Source organism: Habropoda laboriosa, unplaced genomic scaffold (assembly GCF_001263275.1).
Source record: "Habropoda laboriosa isolate 0110345459 unplaced genomic scaffold, ASM126327v1 scaffold197, whole genome shotgun sequence".
Classification (NCBI taxonomy): domain Eukaryota; kingdom Metazoa; phylum Arthropoda; class Insecta; order Hymenoptera; family Apidae; genus Habropoda; species Habropoda laboriosa.
The window spans coordinates 61,990-78,457 of record NW_017100305.1 but is presented as its reverse complement, the minus strand read 5'-3'; the positions used below and the strand labels follow the sequence as shown (position 1 = coordinate 78,457).

Below are 16,468 nucleotides of genomic sequence, written 5' to 3'. Positions count from 1 at the left end.
ATTACAAGAACAAGCTGGGCTAAGTGATAGTCATAATGTAGATTTAACATTTGCTGTAAGAATCATTTTTTGTCTGACAACTATAATTTACAAAAATGCTAGAGATTACTTAATAATGTATAATCTTTTAGGTCATTTTTAATTTGGCAACTCAATACACTAACAATAATATGTTTACTGAAGCTATAGCAACTTATCAAGCTATAACAAGAAATAGAATGTTTAGTAATAGTGCTAGATTAAAAGTGAACATGGGAAATGTATATGTTAAAATGGGACAGTTGTCTCAAGCAATTAAGATGTATAGAATGGCATTTGACCAAGCTCCAACAGCTCATAAAGATTTAAGGTACTAAGATGATACTATGTTATTGCAAGAATTTGTTGGGTTACTGGTATTGGATTTGTATGTTTGTACTTTATGCTGTATTACCATTAACTCACTAAATAATTCACAGAATAAAAATAATGCATAACATTGGAATGTTATTTGTGCAAATGGGTCGTTTGGAAGAAGCAGCTAATAGTTTTGAATGGGTCATGAAAGAAAGAGCTGAATTTAAAGCAGGCTTGCATGCAGTATTATGCCATTTTGCATTGTCTCATAGAGATAAAATGAAAAGAGCATTTTTAGAGTTATTAGAGGTTCAACTTAACATAGATCAGGAGGACAGATATAATATAAGTACAGTGAGTTGGGCACATTTATAAATATCATTATATAAAGTGTTTTTCTGGTCACTGCCCACACTCAGTAGTTACATAATTATTTGTCTTTTCTGCTTTAAATAATGTTAGGGAACACTTAAAAGAAACTTGTGATATTATGCACTAACACTTTTGTGTAATAATTGCAAATTTATAATATTGCACACATTGAGCACAGTGCAAATCATTGATTTTCAATGAAATGAATATTTAAATTTTCTTTTAATCCTGTTTATTCGTTTTATAGGATGATGTTGCTTCTAACATATTGAATGAGATTTTAAAAAACGATGATTTATCTATGTTAGAAAAAGAATTGAAATCAGAAGCTGAAAGAACTATCCTTTGTGCTGCAAAACTCATAGCACCTGTAATTGAAGACACACTTACAGCTGGTTTTGCTTGGTATAGTTTAAGAGATTATTTTAATGTATACATTACATCAAAATGAAATCTTTAGTTAATTATAATCAGATGTTTTAAAGGTGTGTGGATACTATAAAGTCTTCAGCCTACGGACCGTTAGTTGCCGATTTGGAAATAAGTAAAGCTATGGTATTTTTACACAATCGAGAAACACAGTTAGCTATCGATACTTTAAAAATGTTTGAAAATCGAGAAAGTAAAGCTAATAGTTCCGCTGCGACCATGCTATCATTTGTTTATTTTCTTGTAAGATACTTGCATTTGTTGCTTTTAAATGAAGTATTAACAAGTTAATACAACAATTTCTATGTAATATTTAGCAAGGAGATTATGATCAAGCGGAGAGATGCGGAGAAGTCGCTCGAAATGCAGATACTTACAATGCAGCAGCTTATGTTAACTTGTCAGCGTGTGCGATCAGAAAGGGTGAACTAAATATTGCTAAAGAGCTTCTTTTATGTGCATTAGATACAGACGCTAGTCACGTTCAAGCCCTTTATAACTTAGGTAATTGTTATTAACATATAAATCGAAGTATAAAATTCTTTATGAAAACTTATCTAATAGGATTAGTGTATAAGAAACAAAGCATGTACGAAGAAGCATTGGAATGCTTTTGGAAAGTTCGTAATATCGTTAGACACGATCCACAAACATTGTATCAAATTGGCCATTTGTATCAACTTATGAACGACGTAGATCAAGCAGCAGAATGGTATTATGATTATTTCTTATATTAATTTCGAATCTGTGTTTGGTATAAATAATTAATTTATATAAAACAAATTGCACTAGGTACAATCAGCTGCTTGGTATAATACCGTGTGACCCTGGAGTTTTGCAAAAACTAGGTTTATCCTATTGTACAATGTTATTAAAATTCATGTCGATACAGTCTTATAGATTCTTTCCCGCAAACTTTGAGGTAATCGATTGGCTCGGATCATATTTTGTGTCCATGCAAATTGCCGAGAAATCACTAATTTATTTCAAAAAAGCAGTGGAACTTGCTCCCGATGAGCCAAGATGGAGACTACTTGTGGCTGCATGTTTAAGAAGAACTGGCCAATTTCATAAAGCTCTTGAGGAGTATCAAGACATTCACAATAAATTTCCTGAGAACATTGAGTGCCTTAAATTTTTAGTTCGTTTATGCAGCGATCTCGGTTTAAAAGAAGCTCAGTTATATGCAACGGAATTAAAACGCGCTGAGAAAGCGAAGGAACTGAAGGATAGACAAGGATCGGCAAGGCCAGGTATATAATTTATATTTTTAACTGCATTAATCGCAACATTGTTGTAACAATATTTATGTGTAGGGTCAAGAAGGAGCAACAGTGGGGCATCGTCACGAACTGGTTCCGGAATGAGCGTACTATCAGATCATAGATCGAGTCCCACCTTTGGTAGAAAAGAAAATCAAGGTTTGAGCAGTGCTGGCGTTGTACGATCTAACCGAATTTCTACAAGTGAAAATATCGCAGAAGTAACAAATGATACGAGTGATCAGACAGGTACGTAATTTTTCGAAACCGAAGACATAATAAAAAAATAAAGAATTTTCTTATCAGCACAATTCGTAAAATGGTAGGTATATATATATATATATAAAATTGAGTATTTATTAGAGCTATCAAAGCTTCAGAAACGCGTAGCTTTATTCGAAATGAACATTAACAAGAATGATCTACAGATGACGGTTGAACTGCCTTAATGGATTGAACAGATGATATATGAGTCTAGCTATTTTGAACAGCCTATTCTTGTTCTCCCTACTTAGCAATGATTCCCAGACTTGTACAGTAGTCTATAGTTTATTATCAAATTCTCCAATAATTTATAATGAAATATTGTATGATATCCGAGTCATCGTAAAGTACACAGGTGCATGAAAAGTATTCTATGTAGGTACCCATTACGTTGATCCAATTGGCCCGCTACCTACTCGCCCTATGACGTCTGCTGGAAAGAGAGATGACGATTTCGGCGACGAAGAACTTGGCGACGATCTGTTACCGGAGTAATGTGAATATTTATCACTTTTATACTTTACTTTACTATTTTACAAACGTAACACCAGTAGATTCTCAATTGAAACTTATGAAAAATTGTGTACAAAGTTGAATATTGCACATGTTTTAATTTTATAACAAGCACATTATTTGACGAATAAATGAAAATAGAAATGTAGAATAAAACACTTTTTAATTGTCTAATTCAATTAAATTAATTACATCGGCATCTAAGTTTGCGTCAAAAAACTGTATACGCACATTAGATTCGTTGTATTAACCACTTGCGCTGGAAAGATATACGCGGCACGTCGACTGATATCGTTTGTCGAAGTATATTTTCAGATTGCATCGCGTCGCGTGGAGTCATTGGTATAGTGTCTCATACGGATGTATGTATTTCAAAGTTCTTGCAGTTTGTAATACAGAACAAATTTTACAAAGTGTACGTATTCCTGATTATCAAAAACATACCGCATTGTTTACAAGCAAAGCAATGGGGACATTTTCTAAGGCATATTCCACGCACAAAAGCTAAAAAAAATGCACAGAGAAGGTGTAGAGTATATGCAAAACACAAAAAACGCAGTGAACTACGTGGGAATGCAAGGAATGCCTTGTGACGCTACATATTCCAGACTATTTTGAAATATACTATACTGTACGATATTATTAATAAATAAAACTAGTGTTCATATCTGTGTAAAACTTTTTGCGTAAGGCTCTACCGAGTCTTCTCGTTTCAAGTGACTCCTCACGGCGAGTTACAGTGTATAGCGTTCTGGCACGCGCATCTGTGAATTGGCTGCCTGCGCAAGTGGTTAATACCGGATGGTACAGTGAATGTACGTTACCAAAGTGAACTATCAACTGCCTCTACCCATGTCCCTGTTAGGGATTCAAAGCCAAGCCTCAATACATCTCCCGGACATCTTAACACGAATTGTACTTTTGTTAATTATCATTTCGAAGTGCAAGACGGTCGCTTATAGGCCGGTGCCGTACATTATGAAATCTAACTTAACCAATTTATGAAACCACTTCGTCAATTTAATCGAACTCCATTTAGCCTATGTAGTTTAGAAGAGACGGCTGTTATTTTATTTCAGCTATATTCAAACACCGTTTAACCGATATAATGCGAACCTGCAGGATCATTTGAGATATATCGTTCTCGGTTAATACACACCTATGCTAAGTTCATATGAAATAAATTCCTATTGTACAGTAGTTATCCTAAGTATACTTCATCTAGCCAGGATCGTCTTTCTCCGGTCGATCTACGTTTAAATCAATTTCTGCACCAAAGGGTTGTACGTTTACCGTGTCATGTTTCTACGAGATCGAAGACGGAGAAGACGTAAAGGAGGAACTTGAAGCTGAAGGAAGAAAAAAAAAAACACTCGTGCCCTCTGGCTGCACGATTATACGCCTGAGAAATCCTTGCATTTATACGCGTGTTACGCGGTTTTCGATCACGGCTACAATATCACGTGGTATCAATGCACGCGATATTCTCAGATACGCGCGCGCGCGTTCATACCATAGATCAACACTATCGGCGACGTATCCGCGAAAACACATACACACGCGTGTAGCACGTGTGGTGGGTAGTGTGCGTGTGAGCGCGAAGGCGCGCGCACGTAATACGCACAGATATGGTTTTAAAGTTGGAGCAGTGGGGAAAGCGACATTCTGGAGGCTCGACCATTTTGCTCCTCTCAGACGGAGTACATTTCACGGTGTCTCACCCACGTGTTTGTACGTGTGCGTGCTCTGTCACGTCTCGAGGAACTTCACAGTCGTTGACCGGTAACTGGACCCAGTGAAGAACAGAAGAGGATCGGAAGCTGGAGCGTTCCCGGACACGCCAGTTATACGTAGAAAGTGTTAGGGTGAGCTTGCGTTTCTCAATTTCCTAGAATGAACCGTGAGAATGTAACGAGGTGGTGCACGTGCGGTCAAGCGTCTTTACGCTTGTCGATCGTTGACAAGAGGAGGTATCACTGAGATTTATCCTAGAAGCGATGTCAACGGCAGTATTGCGGTGTCATCTTAATACCGTGTATCGCTTTTTGAATCGAATCCACCACGCTCGCGATTTGTTATGTTTCGAACTGGTTCGAAATGTTGATGTCATTTGCCGCAAACACGGTAAATGAAACGTAATAAGCGCGTTATTCTAGTGTATTTATTTGGTCGACGAGCCCACGTGGGTCCTTGAAATGTGTTGCATGTGTTGTCATATCACGTTCAAACGTATATTCCCGTGATTCTCGTTAGTACAGTTGAACGTTGCGCTTTTCAAAATTCCAGAATTACAATTATCGCGGCTCATCCATATTCACGTTGTATTTTCCTTACTCTTAAACTAGACCTTGCCATTCACGATTGGCTTGTGTAGCGCATCGTTAACGACGATGTCGAAGATGAAAGCCTTGAACGCGAAACATCTTATCCGTAATTACATTTGTCAAACATTTCTCAGCCTCGATAAATGTTTTATCACCCGGTCCTGATAACGATCGTGTAAATTCATATTGTACAATAACATTACGAGAGGCATACAGGCTTATCGCGGCACAACAACACTCTGGTACATCATCTTGAATGCTTTACGGAATTAAAATTACACGTTTTATCATTCTCCGTATTATTGTATCTATGAACGAAAACGGTCTCGTTTTCCTTCGCGTATATTAAACCTGACGATTCAATAGAGAAGCTTGACAGCCACCTCACCCGATACACGTGTCTATAAACGTGTTTCGATCTATAGTGATCTCATCAATAACTATAAAGTACATCTAAAAATAACGCGTCGATCGCGTGAACCCGCGATATACTGTTACACATTTGTCACGCATCATTCCAAAAATGTTACATATTATCTGGATTAATTGTGTCCTAGTTAATTATAATACGGTATTATCGGAATCGATAATGGATTACTTTTGCTTTAATTATAAATAACATCGGAGATTACGTTGACTCCTCGATACCAAAATAATTGAACTTTCGTCTAGAAAGTTGCGATAAGAATATTCGAACGTCCCGAAACGTAAAACGAGCCGCTGCACTCTCGAGGGAATTCTATTCGATTAAGGCTTACTCGAGACCTTGGTGATAATGGTCCCGTAATTCACGGAAGCTCTATAATTCAAGCGGTAAAGATCATACATAACCATGCATGCTCTTAGCGAAAGGGTAGTCCGTTATTATACACGGGTAACGCTTTTCGTACTAAAGCTGTGCGCCGTAATTCACGGAAGCTCTATAATTCAAGCGGTAAAGATCATACATAACCATGCATGCTCTTAATGAAAGGGTAGTCCGTTATTATACACGGGTAACGCTTTTCGTAAAAAAAGCTGTGCAAGATTTCACCTTTCAAAATAAATTAGAACAGTACGTACACACGTTGGCTGTGTTTTACATACACGCGGTTCGTACGTCGAACTATCGTGACGTATTCCACTTGCGTCATAATAAAACGTCAGGCGTTGATAGTGTAACGATAGATGGAAAAAAAAACGGTGGATCACCCGTAGGTTGAAAGCGAAGATAATCGATACGTGTTTTTTTACGTGATCTAATGTTCTCCGGTAAGAAGGTGTTGTTTGAAATATGGTGGTCGTTTGTTATCCATGTGACGAGTATGCGTATTGCACTATGGATTAGAATGATCATGTCAGGTCAAGTGGCTAAATTATCCTGGTTGACGTTTTGCACCTTCCAATTGATTTTAATGGAGCTTCGTTCGAAACGACTTTGATGGCTCGTAAGAATATTCTAGTGGCGTCCAGCCTCTTCTTTATCTTTGATAATCGACAGTGAAAAAAAATCTATCGCTGGTCGAGTAAGTTAAACGATCATCGTACGAGTGAACAGATTGATCTTTCAATTCTCGAAATAAATCGATTCGATAATCGAGTTTGCGTTTGTACGGTTACGAAGCGGTTCCTAACGCTTGTGCGCAATTTGCAACTAGTGCCTAGTCACTCGTTTCCCGCGTCTCGAGAATTTCTCATTCGAATGTTATCACGTTGCTTCTCCTTTGTTCCTACTTATTACGATACAATTTCCTAGGAATCGTTTGTCTGCTATCTGTAGATGTATAATTTTATCGTATAACGTAAATATTCGCGGAAACTGCACGAAGAGGTTTTATATGTAGAAAGAAAATAAAAATAATACATATCTGTGGTATGTCAGAGACGTGGCATGTAGCTCGGCGAATTTTTCTCACCGAACGGGTTCTTCATCTTCCATCTCTTTAACACGTTCCGTGCCGCGTGGGGTGTATACGAAAACAATTTTTCCGTTGCTTAAACGTTACCTTTTTCTTGATAACAATGATTTTTGCGATCTTATAAATATTAGAAGACGTACATATAGGGCGTATACGCCCCACACGACCTGAACGGAAAGTAACCAAAAATCGGTCCGGCACGGAACGTGTTAGTAATGATATTAAAATTGCGATCCTTCTTCTCTTATACCTCACATGTCGAATATTTTATTCGTCTAAAAATAGAATTTCTGCCTCGAACCCTCAACCGTCAAATACTTTCATTAACTCTCTTATTTGCAAGGTTTAACGAACCTGACACAATTGATTCAAACGATCAGTTTATGTACAGGACAGTAATTGGTGTAACACGCATGCGTAGCGTTTGTACGGTAGTGCATATATGTACGTGTCGTTTCATTGTGTATACGCATGGAGGAAAAACGTTGTTCAGAAATCGCGACAGCTTAGCGGAGTGCAGTCAATTTTTCGTTCATCGAATAATGTAAGTGGAATGTCATAACTCGAAGAAACGATCAGTGAACGGTGAACGTAAGAAACTTTTCTAGTTTATGGATTCCTTTTGAATTTCGTGAAATGCCATTTGATAGTCGCTACTCTAACGCGCTACGTATTCGATGATCGATGTTTTTGCGTTTTTCATTCTTACTTACTGATTTAAGATGTATCGTGAAATTGTTACTCCAGCTTGATACAAAATTTTCTTTAAAACTAGTACAACGTTCGATGAATTATGAACTTAGAGTGTACACACACGACTCACGATCATCCGTGAATTTCCCATTTATCAATCAGCGTCAAGATAATAGTACGATAGTTGATGACCCCAGTAGAACAGCGAATGTCTGTCTTGTAATTAAATCGGTTAAGCAGACGTGTTTTCTTCCTTTATTAAATATCAATCGAACTCTGAAGCGGCTGCTTTCCTTTCCTTCGAATGTCCACCGAGTGAGTACACGTGATCGTTGGATAATTTTTCTCAGGTTAGTCGTTAGATCGAGTAATCATGATTTCTGCATTTACAAAGTTCGTCGTTCGTTCGACAATTTTCTCGAGTACAGAGCAAAATATCGTTGTCAACTGTAACGTTAACAGTGCACTGCTACCGATCAATTTTTAGTTAACAACGGAACGTCGTAGAAGTATATGACGACGTTATTCGAGTCGTAATAATCAATGTCGTTAATTACGAAGATGAAAGGGAAAGATAAAGAAAGTAAAATGCGCTTTTTAGTCGTAGACTCTTTGTTAAGATTATGTAGAACATTCGTTACCTTTCACGCAAACAATAGATAAACTTATTTGAGAAGGTTGTGTTTATGGGAACGAAAGTTAACGCGGGAACTAGCGAGAAAGGATGTTAGTCGTATTCGTCCATCTAGTGGTGAGCGTAGGAGGTGCTTTCACAATGCAAGGGGTTGACGAATAAGTGGCGCGTTCCCTTTCTAAATCAAAACGATGTTGTTATTCACGCGTTTCGATTAGTGTTGTTATCAGGCATTATAAAATACCGTGGACTTTCAACTTTTGGTTTAGCAGTAGCTAACAGCGTTATCATCTCACAGAATGTTGATTAAAAGAGTGGTAGGAGGGAAAATAAGCGAAGAATAGTAAATAGCGTGACCCCTCTAACTCCTCCTCAGAACGATTCTCGCTCTCGCGAAGAACCACGCGACGACTTCTGCCTCAGCGACGACCACCTTATCGTCAACCGCGACCACTTCATTCACGTTCGCCTCGTAACGTGGTTTCTTTCATTCAAAAAGAAAGAAAAGACTTCCGTTGTTAGATAACGTTCGCGGCAATCAGGTGAGCACGCGTTGCACGTATATCGAACGAATGATCACTGTATATTTCTCTTCGAGATGAATGAAACTAATTTCACTTATCTTCAATGTGTACTTGTTAGAGTTTTAATAATGTTCAATTAGATTTCCCTAATCTTTCAGACAATCGAGATCCTATAGAAATGGTCGTCCCCACAGAGCACGCCCTCAACGAGGCCATACAGGTAGCACCGTTGGGACTTTTGGACGACGTAAGGCAACAAAAGGTAAGGCAATTGGTCACACGATTGTTCGAACGTTTCGACAGCATCCGACGTGGTTATCTAAGACAATTCTCGGTCTATTGGCCATGAACTTTCAGCCCTTGAACTGGCACAGACAAGGACGCGCTGGCGCTCGCGCCTGATAACAGAACATTGACGAAGTAACGCGAAGTTATAGAACTCGGCTCGAAGATTTATTACGCTTGGAGCTTTACGAACGAGATTTCACCATGTACCGTCTATCGTTGCAAGAATTTGTCATCGATCATCTAGCCGGCGTTAAAATATTTTTTTTAAATTTTCTAATTCGAGAGTCTACACGCGCTTCTTGTAAAATTGATCGACATCTGTCCGATCGTTGATCGCTGCGTTGAATCATCCCCGGATGCAAGAAACGGTGAACATCGGAGTCCCTAACCTTGCAACATTCTCCTTAAGATTTTACTGACACCGCGATCGATCGTATACAGATACTTTCACTTTCGTTCGCGTCGATTTCTGTGCTACCCAGTACCCGATTTATTCCGCCCGGTGTACAATTGTTCGTACCATAGGTTCGAGTGTGATCTCGCGGAGGAAAAATTTGCGCTACGCGAAAATTCGACAGAAATCCCGGGGAATTTGTGGAGTGAAATGGAGAACGTAATAGTAGCTATTCTTATAAACAACGGAACAGGACATTCATGTCAAGGTGGATAAAGCTAGACTTAACGAGCTATCACGCGTTTAGTAACGAACTGCTCATAAATCGTCTTCTTATCGTGACCTCTGTCACAGGGTTATCGTCAGGCAATTCTTATTATGAAGAGTGTACGATATTCGAACGTGTTATCGGCGGAGACGCGTTTCGCGTCGCGGTATAATAGCTAGCCAGAAAACGAGCAACTAATAGTTCCATTCAGTCGTTGTATAATCGTTACAACAAATTAAAAAGAAAAAGAAAAAATTATATATATTAAAGCTTTGTTTATCTTCCTCCGTTTAGAGTGAGCAACGCACAGTCTGTGTAATAAATATTTGCATAGAGAGAATGTTACACAACTAGAGGCTGATATATAAGCCAAGCTACCCACGTAATACTCTTTCTGCATTCGATTAAAGTAGCCCGTCGCAATGTCACGGCCAATCCCTGTTTACTTTTGTTTCACTCCGTTTCCTTTCTCGATCTCGTCGAATCGATACGAGGCCAGATAGAACGTCGAAGGAAGACCAACAGACGTTGGTAATAATTTTATCCTTGTCGCTATCACCCGAGTATATACCGTTGACAATTCAATCCACAAGAAGCGGCAATAAATTTCATTCCACTTAACATGTCATGTAGTTTAATACCTTTGAGTCGCGTGCAGCGTTCCGGGATTGTTTACACGCGACAGCGAAAATAGTTCGCGGGATATCTTTTCCCGCGACGACTGTGTACTACGGATATGGTATTATCGATCGAACATATTTTCTTGTCTTTCACCTCCGTCCATTTAATATCGGTTTCCAGAATTTTTTACGCTACGCATTGGCGGCGAGGTTTGCGTGAATGCAACCGGTTTGCCTTCGAGGAAGTGAAATATTAGTATTATCCCGGTCATGAGAACTCTGTTTTCGATCTTCTCGCGTACTTCAAACTGGATCGCGAAGTATCGCGATGTTGTAGAAAGAAAAAAAGAGACGAAATGAATAGAGAGGGTGCGTTTGTTGTAAACGAAAATGATCGGTTAAGCTAGCGTTCATCAGGTTCTTACGTAAACTCGAGTGGTGAAGAATGTGTATACGTATGGAAGATTGTACTTTTCGAATGGGCGACTTCCTTCAGGCTGGTAACAATTTATTGTCGCGAAGTTAATCCTCCTTGTTTTATCAGGATTTGCCATCTAGCCATCTCGCGAGCGCGTTCTTCTGGTTCGTCTATTAAAATCCCATTAGGGATCACGTAACAGGGAGCAGGGTAAATAGCGACGTCTCGGATCCCGCGAAAATGCCTCGTGACGTTTATCACAGGGGGATTATTGAGATTTACGGCTGACGGAAAATTTCCCCGACCTTCTATCGTCCGGATCGAATAATTTCGATAACGATAACGCGAATATCGAGGTGATGTAAGATGGTTCAAGAGATTCTACTTTGCTTATAGATCGACAAAAAATTGGCCGGATTGCGATTCACGGCCGCCACCGTGAGGAAGATCCAGGATGTGTTTCTATCGGAGATGAACAAAGGGATACATCGGTGTCCGTCGTCGTTGCAGATGGAGAATACTTACGTCCCTGAGCTACTCGATGGCACAGGTTGTTACAGCAGTTCTTTGATAAGATCGATAAGAATTTTCAGACAATCGATGCAAAGTTTAACTTGTTATACAACAGCCGTTAAAAGAAATCAAGTGGTAATGTTTCACGTGTGACGACGAGAGCTTTGAAATAACAGCTTCTATTTTTATTGAAAATCGTTGAGTTACTCACGACCGGAACGAAGGATTGACGAAATGAAATTGCTTTTTCAGAGGAGGGTTTGTACTTGGGGCTGGATCTCGGTGGCACGCATCTCCGGGTGCTTCTTTTGGAGTTGGCCCATGGTACACCTATACGGGAGCAAGTGAAGAAATACCACATTAACTCTGATTTGAGAGTGGGCTCGGCGATTCGTCTGTTTGATTATCTGGCGGAATGCGTCAGTGATTTCGTCATTGAGCAGGGTCTTCAGGATGTAGAGCTTCCCCTTGGTAAATTGGAATCAACGTACATTACGTTAAAGAACGTCGGGGGAATCACGTGTGAGGCGTTGTTTTTTAATTGCCACCAGCGAAACCTGTCGTTTCTCGCAAATGACTTTTGGTGATTCCGGGATAATTGCAATTATAAAATTCTGCTCGAGAGTATCGAAGTCGAGACTTCAAGCACCGCCGTTTGTTATCAGCTCTCGAGTGCCGTGTTTCACATTGATTTTACCAATTCAAGTGGACAATACTCGTTGTAGATCGAACCGTAGATTACCATACGATAATTCTCGTACTCACACAATAATTCCTAAGAACATGTCGATTAGAAGAAAAAAACACGCTTGAAGATTATATCTTTCGATATATATCGATTTCTTTTACTTTCAAGGATTCACCTTCTCCTTTCCTATGATTCAACACTCGTTGGATATCGGGATGTTAGTGACGTGGACCAAAACTTTCAATTGTCCCGATGCTATGAACGTGGATGTGGTGAATTTGCTCCGTGAAGCTTTAGATCGTCGAGGAGACACTAAAGTGAAGGTAATTGCTATTTTGAACGACACCACGGGAACATTAATCCAAGGATCGACGTTAGATCATAATACTGCGATTGGACTTATTTTGGGTACCGGTAGCAATGCATGTTATCTCGAACGAGCCGACAGAGTCGAGCATTGGGAGACTGAGAGGCACGGAGAACGAGAGGTAATTCTTTTCTCTAACGTAATCTTTTCACGTCGAACGAATATTAATATCTGAATGTTAAATTAACAATTATTTCGTTACTATCAAAGGTTATTATTGATATTGAATGGGGTGCATTCGGGGATAACGGCGTCCTGGACTTCATCAAGACAGATTACGATCGCGAGAACGACGCGAACTCTCTTATTGCAAATTCATTCACGTAAGTAGCAAGCACGTTGAAAAATGTATAAAGGTCCCTGTCTCCCCGGTTAATTTATTATACCATTCTCTTCGAAATGTCCAGGTTTGAAAAATATATTAGCGGGAAATACTTAGGCGAGATTGTGCGAGTGGTGCTCGCAAAGTTAACCAAAGATGGGCTCTTATTCGTAGGAGAACACACGCCTGGATCTCTCTTGGTACCTGGAAATCTTACTAGCGATTTAGTATCGGACATCGAGCAGTAAGTTGATTGGAATTAGGTAGAACTCGGAATGCTATTTGTGCTGTACGAAATTTTCATAGAAATATTGTAATCTAGGGACTCGGTGGACGGTGGTAATAGCAGTACTAGGAAAGTTCTGATGAAGTTCGGTATCATTCCTGACGAAGAGGATGTTAAAATTGTACAATATGTTTGCGAAGTTGTATCGAATCGTGCAGCTCTTCTAGTTTCTATATGTAAGTTAGAAAATAAACAATGTCAAATTGCAAATGATATTAATCGAGATTGATTTTCTTTAGGTCTAGCAGTTCTATTAAAGCGAATCGACAAGGAATCTGTAACTATCGCTGTAGATGGATCTCTTTACAAACATCATCCTCGACTAGAGACGTGGATCAAACAATATATTCCTCTGTTAGCTCCTAAACACGAGGTACATTTTCGAAAAATTCTTTCTAATAGTCGGATTTTCTTGAAAAATCAATTAACCGATCGATAATATACAGTTCAAGATGATCCACGCCGAGGATGGAAGCGGAAAGGGTGCTGCGCTGGTTGCTGCAATCGCACAAAGACTCCAAGAAAGATTAAATTAGTAGTTATTAAAAGTTTTAAAGTACGCCGGCATGTAATGGGTTTTTCATTAGTGGCGTAAACGATACGCACCGGATCTCTGATTAAGCGATTTTTTCGGAGAACAGTGTAATTTTGACGGCCATGTACAGTCACATTCCCTATGTTAATAATGTCACGAATCATGTTGCTGACCTTCCACGTTCGAAGTTCTTGCATACATTTTTTTTCGTTTATGTTTTTAAAGACATTAGGTTCAAATTATTCTACCAAAAGTGTTGTTGCTAAGAGCATTTTGTTGTTATTTGTTGTTATACGCTCGCGTCACAGAGAGATATTTAAAGAAGAGCTAGAACAATGTACTGTATATCTTTGTAAGGAAAAACTTTTTGAAAATGTATAATTCCTATGTGGAATTAGCGTGGATTTTATCATGCGTCTTCGAATGTTAATGTACTTCGTTTAGAATACTGTATTGTGCAATATTTCTGGAGTACGCGTATCTTGCTGTATGCTTATGTTCGAGTACTAGAACTTATTTTCCTCACATTGTTCGAAATACTCGCGTTATCTTTTCTAATTAGGTGTCTCGTTTTTCATCGTCGTTGCGTAAGGTCAATTCGATCTTACATTTGTTCGAGATGTTTTACGCGAGTTAGAAGAAAAGAAGAAATTGTGTCGGTAAGATCGACACTTGACCTTCTGTTAGGTTATAGAATTCAATAATTTTTACAAGGAGTATTTACCTTAGCGGATGGTAAACTGTTGTGAAACTTGCACAACGTAGAAGCGTCGAAAACGAGCAAGTCAGGACACGACGATGAAGCGTGGTATGTGTGAGTGTAAACGTGTACCAATTTAACGGAGAAAAAAAGAGGTAGAATTACGATCGATGTTGTGAGAGCGAATATATCTCGAGTATTGTGAGCAGCCTGTTTGTATTCCCACATTAAGAGCGAGAGAGAATTGTGACACGGACTACTAAACAAAGACACTGAAACAAAGAGACAAGAGATTAGGTACACAATAAGAAAAAAATGACGTAAGCATCGAGAGAACACAAATATTTGTAATATACGTTATTATATCTTGTAAATGATCACGAGGACGTTCGATTTTTTGTACTAGAGGAACGAGGTTGTTATAATAAAAATTCAAATGAAAAAATCAAATGACTTTTAACGATGTTCTACCTTGTTACGATGTTTCAGTTTTGAAAATAAGCAAATCGGCGTATGTCAACCCCCGGAAGTCGAAGTCGAACTGTGAAAACCACGGTAGTACCGGAAGTACCAGGAACGAACAGGTAAAACGAAGAAAAAACAAAGTTTCACGCTTGCAGATGTACCTTTTGTTAAATAATTAATAAAAACGTTATAGATACATCAGTTAGTGGTTGACTGGCTGTAACTTAGCCTATTGATCTTGTTGCTAGGTGGTCCGAGCGCGGTTCTTTCAAATCAAGCGGTGTTTCATTGCAGCTGCATCAGATGGCGGCACATACGCGGTCGTCAAAAAGTGACAGCTCGAACTGTCAGCGGTATGCATACCGCCGCGTTTCTGCTGCAAATAAGTGTTTTATAACGGATCGAAACGACGGCTGAACCTCGTCGTGAAGCCTTCCGCTGTTTAAAAAGTCGAAACGGTCCGCGAAAGAAGGATTAACGGTGTAAAACGTGAGACAGTGCGCGAAGCGGTGGGTGTGCACGCAAAAGAGAACGGCTTGCCGGCTCGGCCAGTCTACTGGAAGATTCCATTGTGAGTGGGCTTTCAAAAAGTTTTATCCCCGAAAAGCCAGTGTTTTCGTGTGTTCCGTTATTCGCCCGTGGATGAAACTCGAACGTCAAGGTATTTCAGTTTAATCTCTATCGACAGGACTCGCGGACATCGTGAGTTAATAGTTTCTTACGAAATACAGCCTATTAGAAAGGTTGAGGTTACAGCGGCCGCTGGGTTCAGCTGGGCTCTCAGCTGATGAACGGACGCACCGACCGGTTTACCGTGTTTCTTTTTAAAAACTCTCATCCCATTCCTCCGTCTTCGTTTCTCGTTTAAATTACCTCTCTTCGACGCGGTAACTCCTTAAGAGAATCTCTTCGCTTAAATACACACAGTTTTCTTACGTTATCGTGCGGTGCCCTGATCCTTCCGTGTAACCTCTTTTGACTTCAATTGTGACAGTCTGCCAGAGCCTCTAATTTTTTTCTCCTATCGTTCGATCGTTTCTGCTTTTAACGTACGAATTGTCAGTAAACGGAAAATTCGCAGTCGGCAATCCTGTCCTTACGTACAATCATAATCCTTACGTACGTTCAAGATGAAATTACACGGTGTTTCGGTATATTTTTTCAAAACAGTGTATAATGAGATCGGGAAGTGATGAATGAAAGATTCGATAAACATACACGAATCGGTCGCCGTCTAACTTGACGACGCGAATCGTTCATACGTATTCGGTAAATGATTCGGTATCCAAGCGTGGCGGTCGATATCGATATCGTCGTATATTCGCGATTAGATTTTGAAGGGAAACGCGTTTCCC

At 39.4% G+C, this 16,468-nt stretch overlaps 2 protein-coding genes across 5 annotated transcripts in view; both read left to right on the top strand.

The window, feature by feature from the left end:
* The window catches only part of LOC108573974 (intraflagellar transport protein 88 homolog), a 3,993-nt gene extending 785 nt beyond the window's left edge, over nt 1-3,208 (top strand). The window contains exons 5-14 of the mRNA XM_017936468.1: nt 2-55; nt 132-349; nt 459-690; nt 956-1,113; nt 1,194-1,380; nt 1,455-1,641; nt 1,702-1,849; nt 1,930-2,390; nt 2,454-2,648; nt 3,043-3,208. Coding sequence (XP_017791957.1) covers nt 2-55; nt 132-349; nt 459-690; nt 956-1,113; nt 1,194-1,380; nt 1,455-1,641; nt 1,702-1,849; nt 1,930-2,390; nt 2,454-2,648; nt 3,043-3,158 — 1,956 coding nt within the window. The 3' untranslated portion in view covers nt 3,159-3,208. The remainder of the gene's footprint in view (nt 1; nt 56-131; nt 350-458; nt 691-955; nt 1,114-1,193; nt 1,381-1,454; nt 1,642-1,701; nt 1,850-1,929; nt 2,391-2,453; nt 2,649-3,042) is intronic.
* A 1,631-nt stretch (nt 3,209-4,839) lies between these two features.
* LOC108573989 (hexokinase-1-like) lies at nt 4,840-14,366 on the top strand. 4 transcript variants are annotated; one of them, XM_017936486.1, is made up of 10 exons: nt 4,840-5,041; nt 9,408-9,511; nt 11,634-11,787; nt 12,003-12,221; nt 12,607-12,926; nt 13,016-13,128; nt 13,213-13,371; nt 13,450-13,589; nt 13,653-13,786; nt 13,860-14,361. In XM_017936486.1, exons 2-10 carry the CDS (start codon nt 9,428-9,430, stop codon nt 13,947-13,949), a joined length of 1,413 nt encoding a protein of 470 aa, XP_017791975.1. In that variant the 5' UTR covers nt 4,840-5,041; nt 9,408-9,427; the 3' UTR covers nt 13,950-14,361. The 4 variants fall into 4 exon arrangements, with proteins under 4 accessions (XP_017791975.1, XP_017791977.1, XP_017791976.1 ...); XM_017936488.1 differs by lacking the exon at nt 4,840-5,041 and adding an exon at nt 7,814-7,942 and having other exon boundaries at nt 13,860-14,366; XM_017936487.1 differs by lacking the exon at nt 4,840-5,041 and adding an exon at nt 9,108-9,267 and having other exon boundaries at nt 9,390-9,511; nt 13,860-14,366.
* Nucleotides 14,367-16,468: the final 2,102 nt, after the last annotated feature.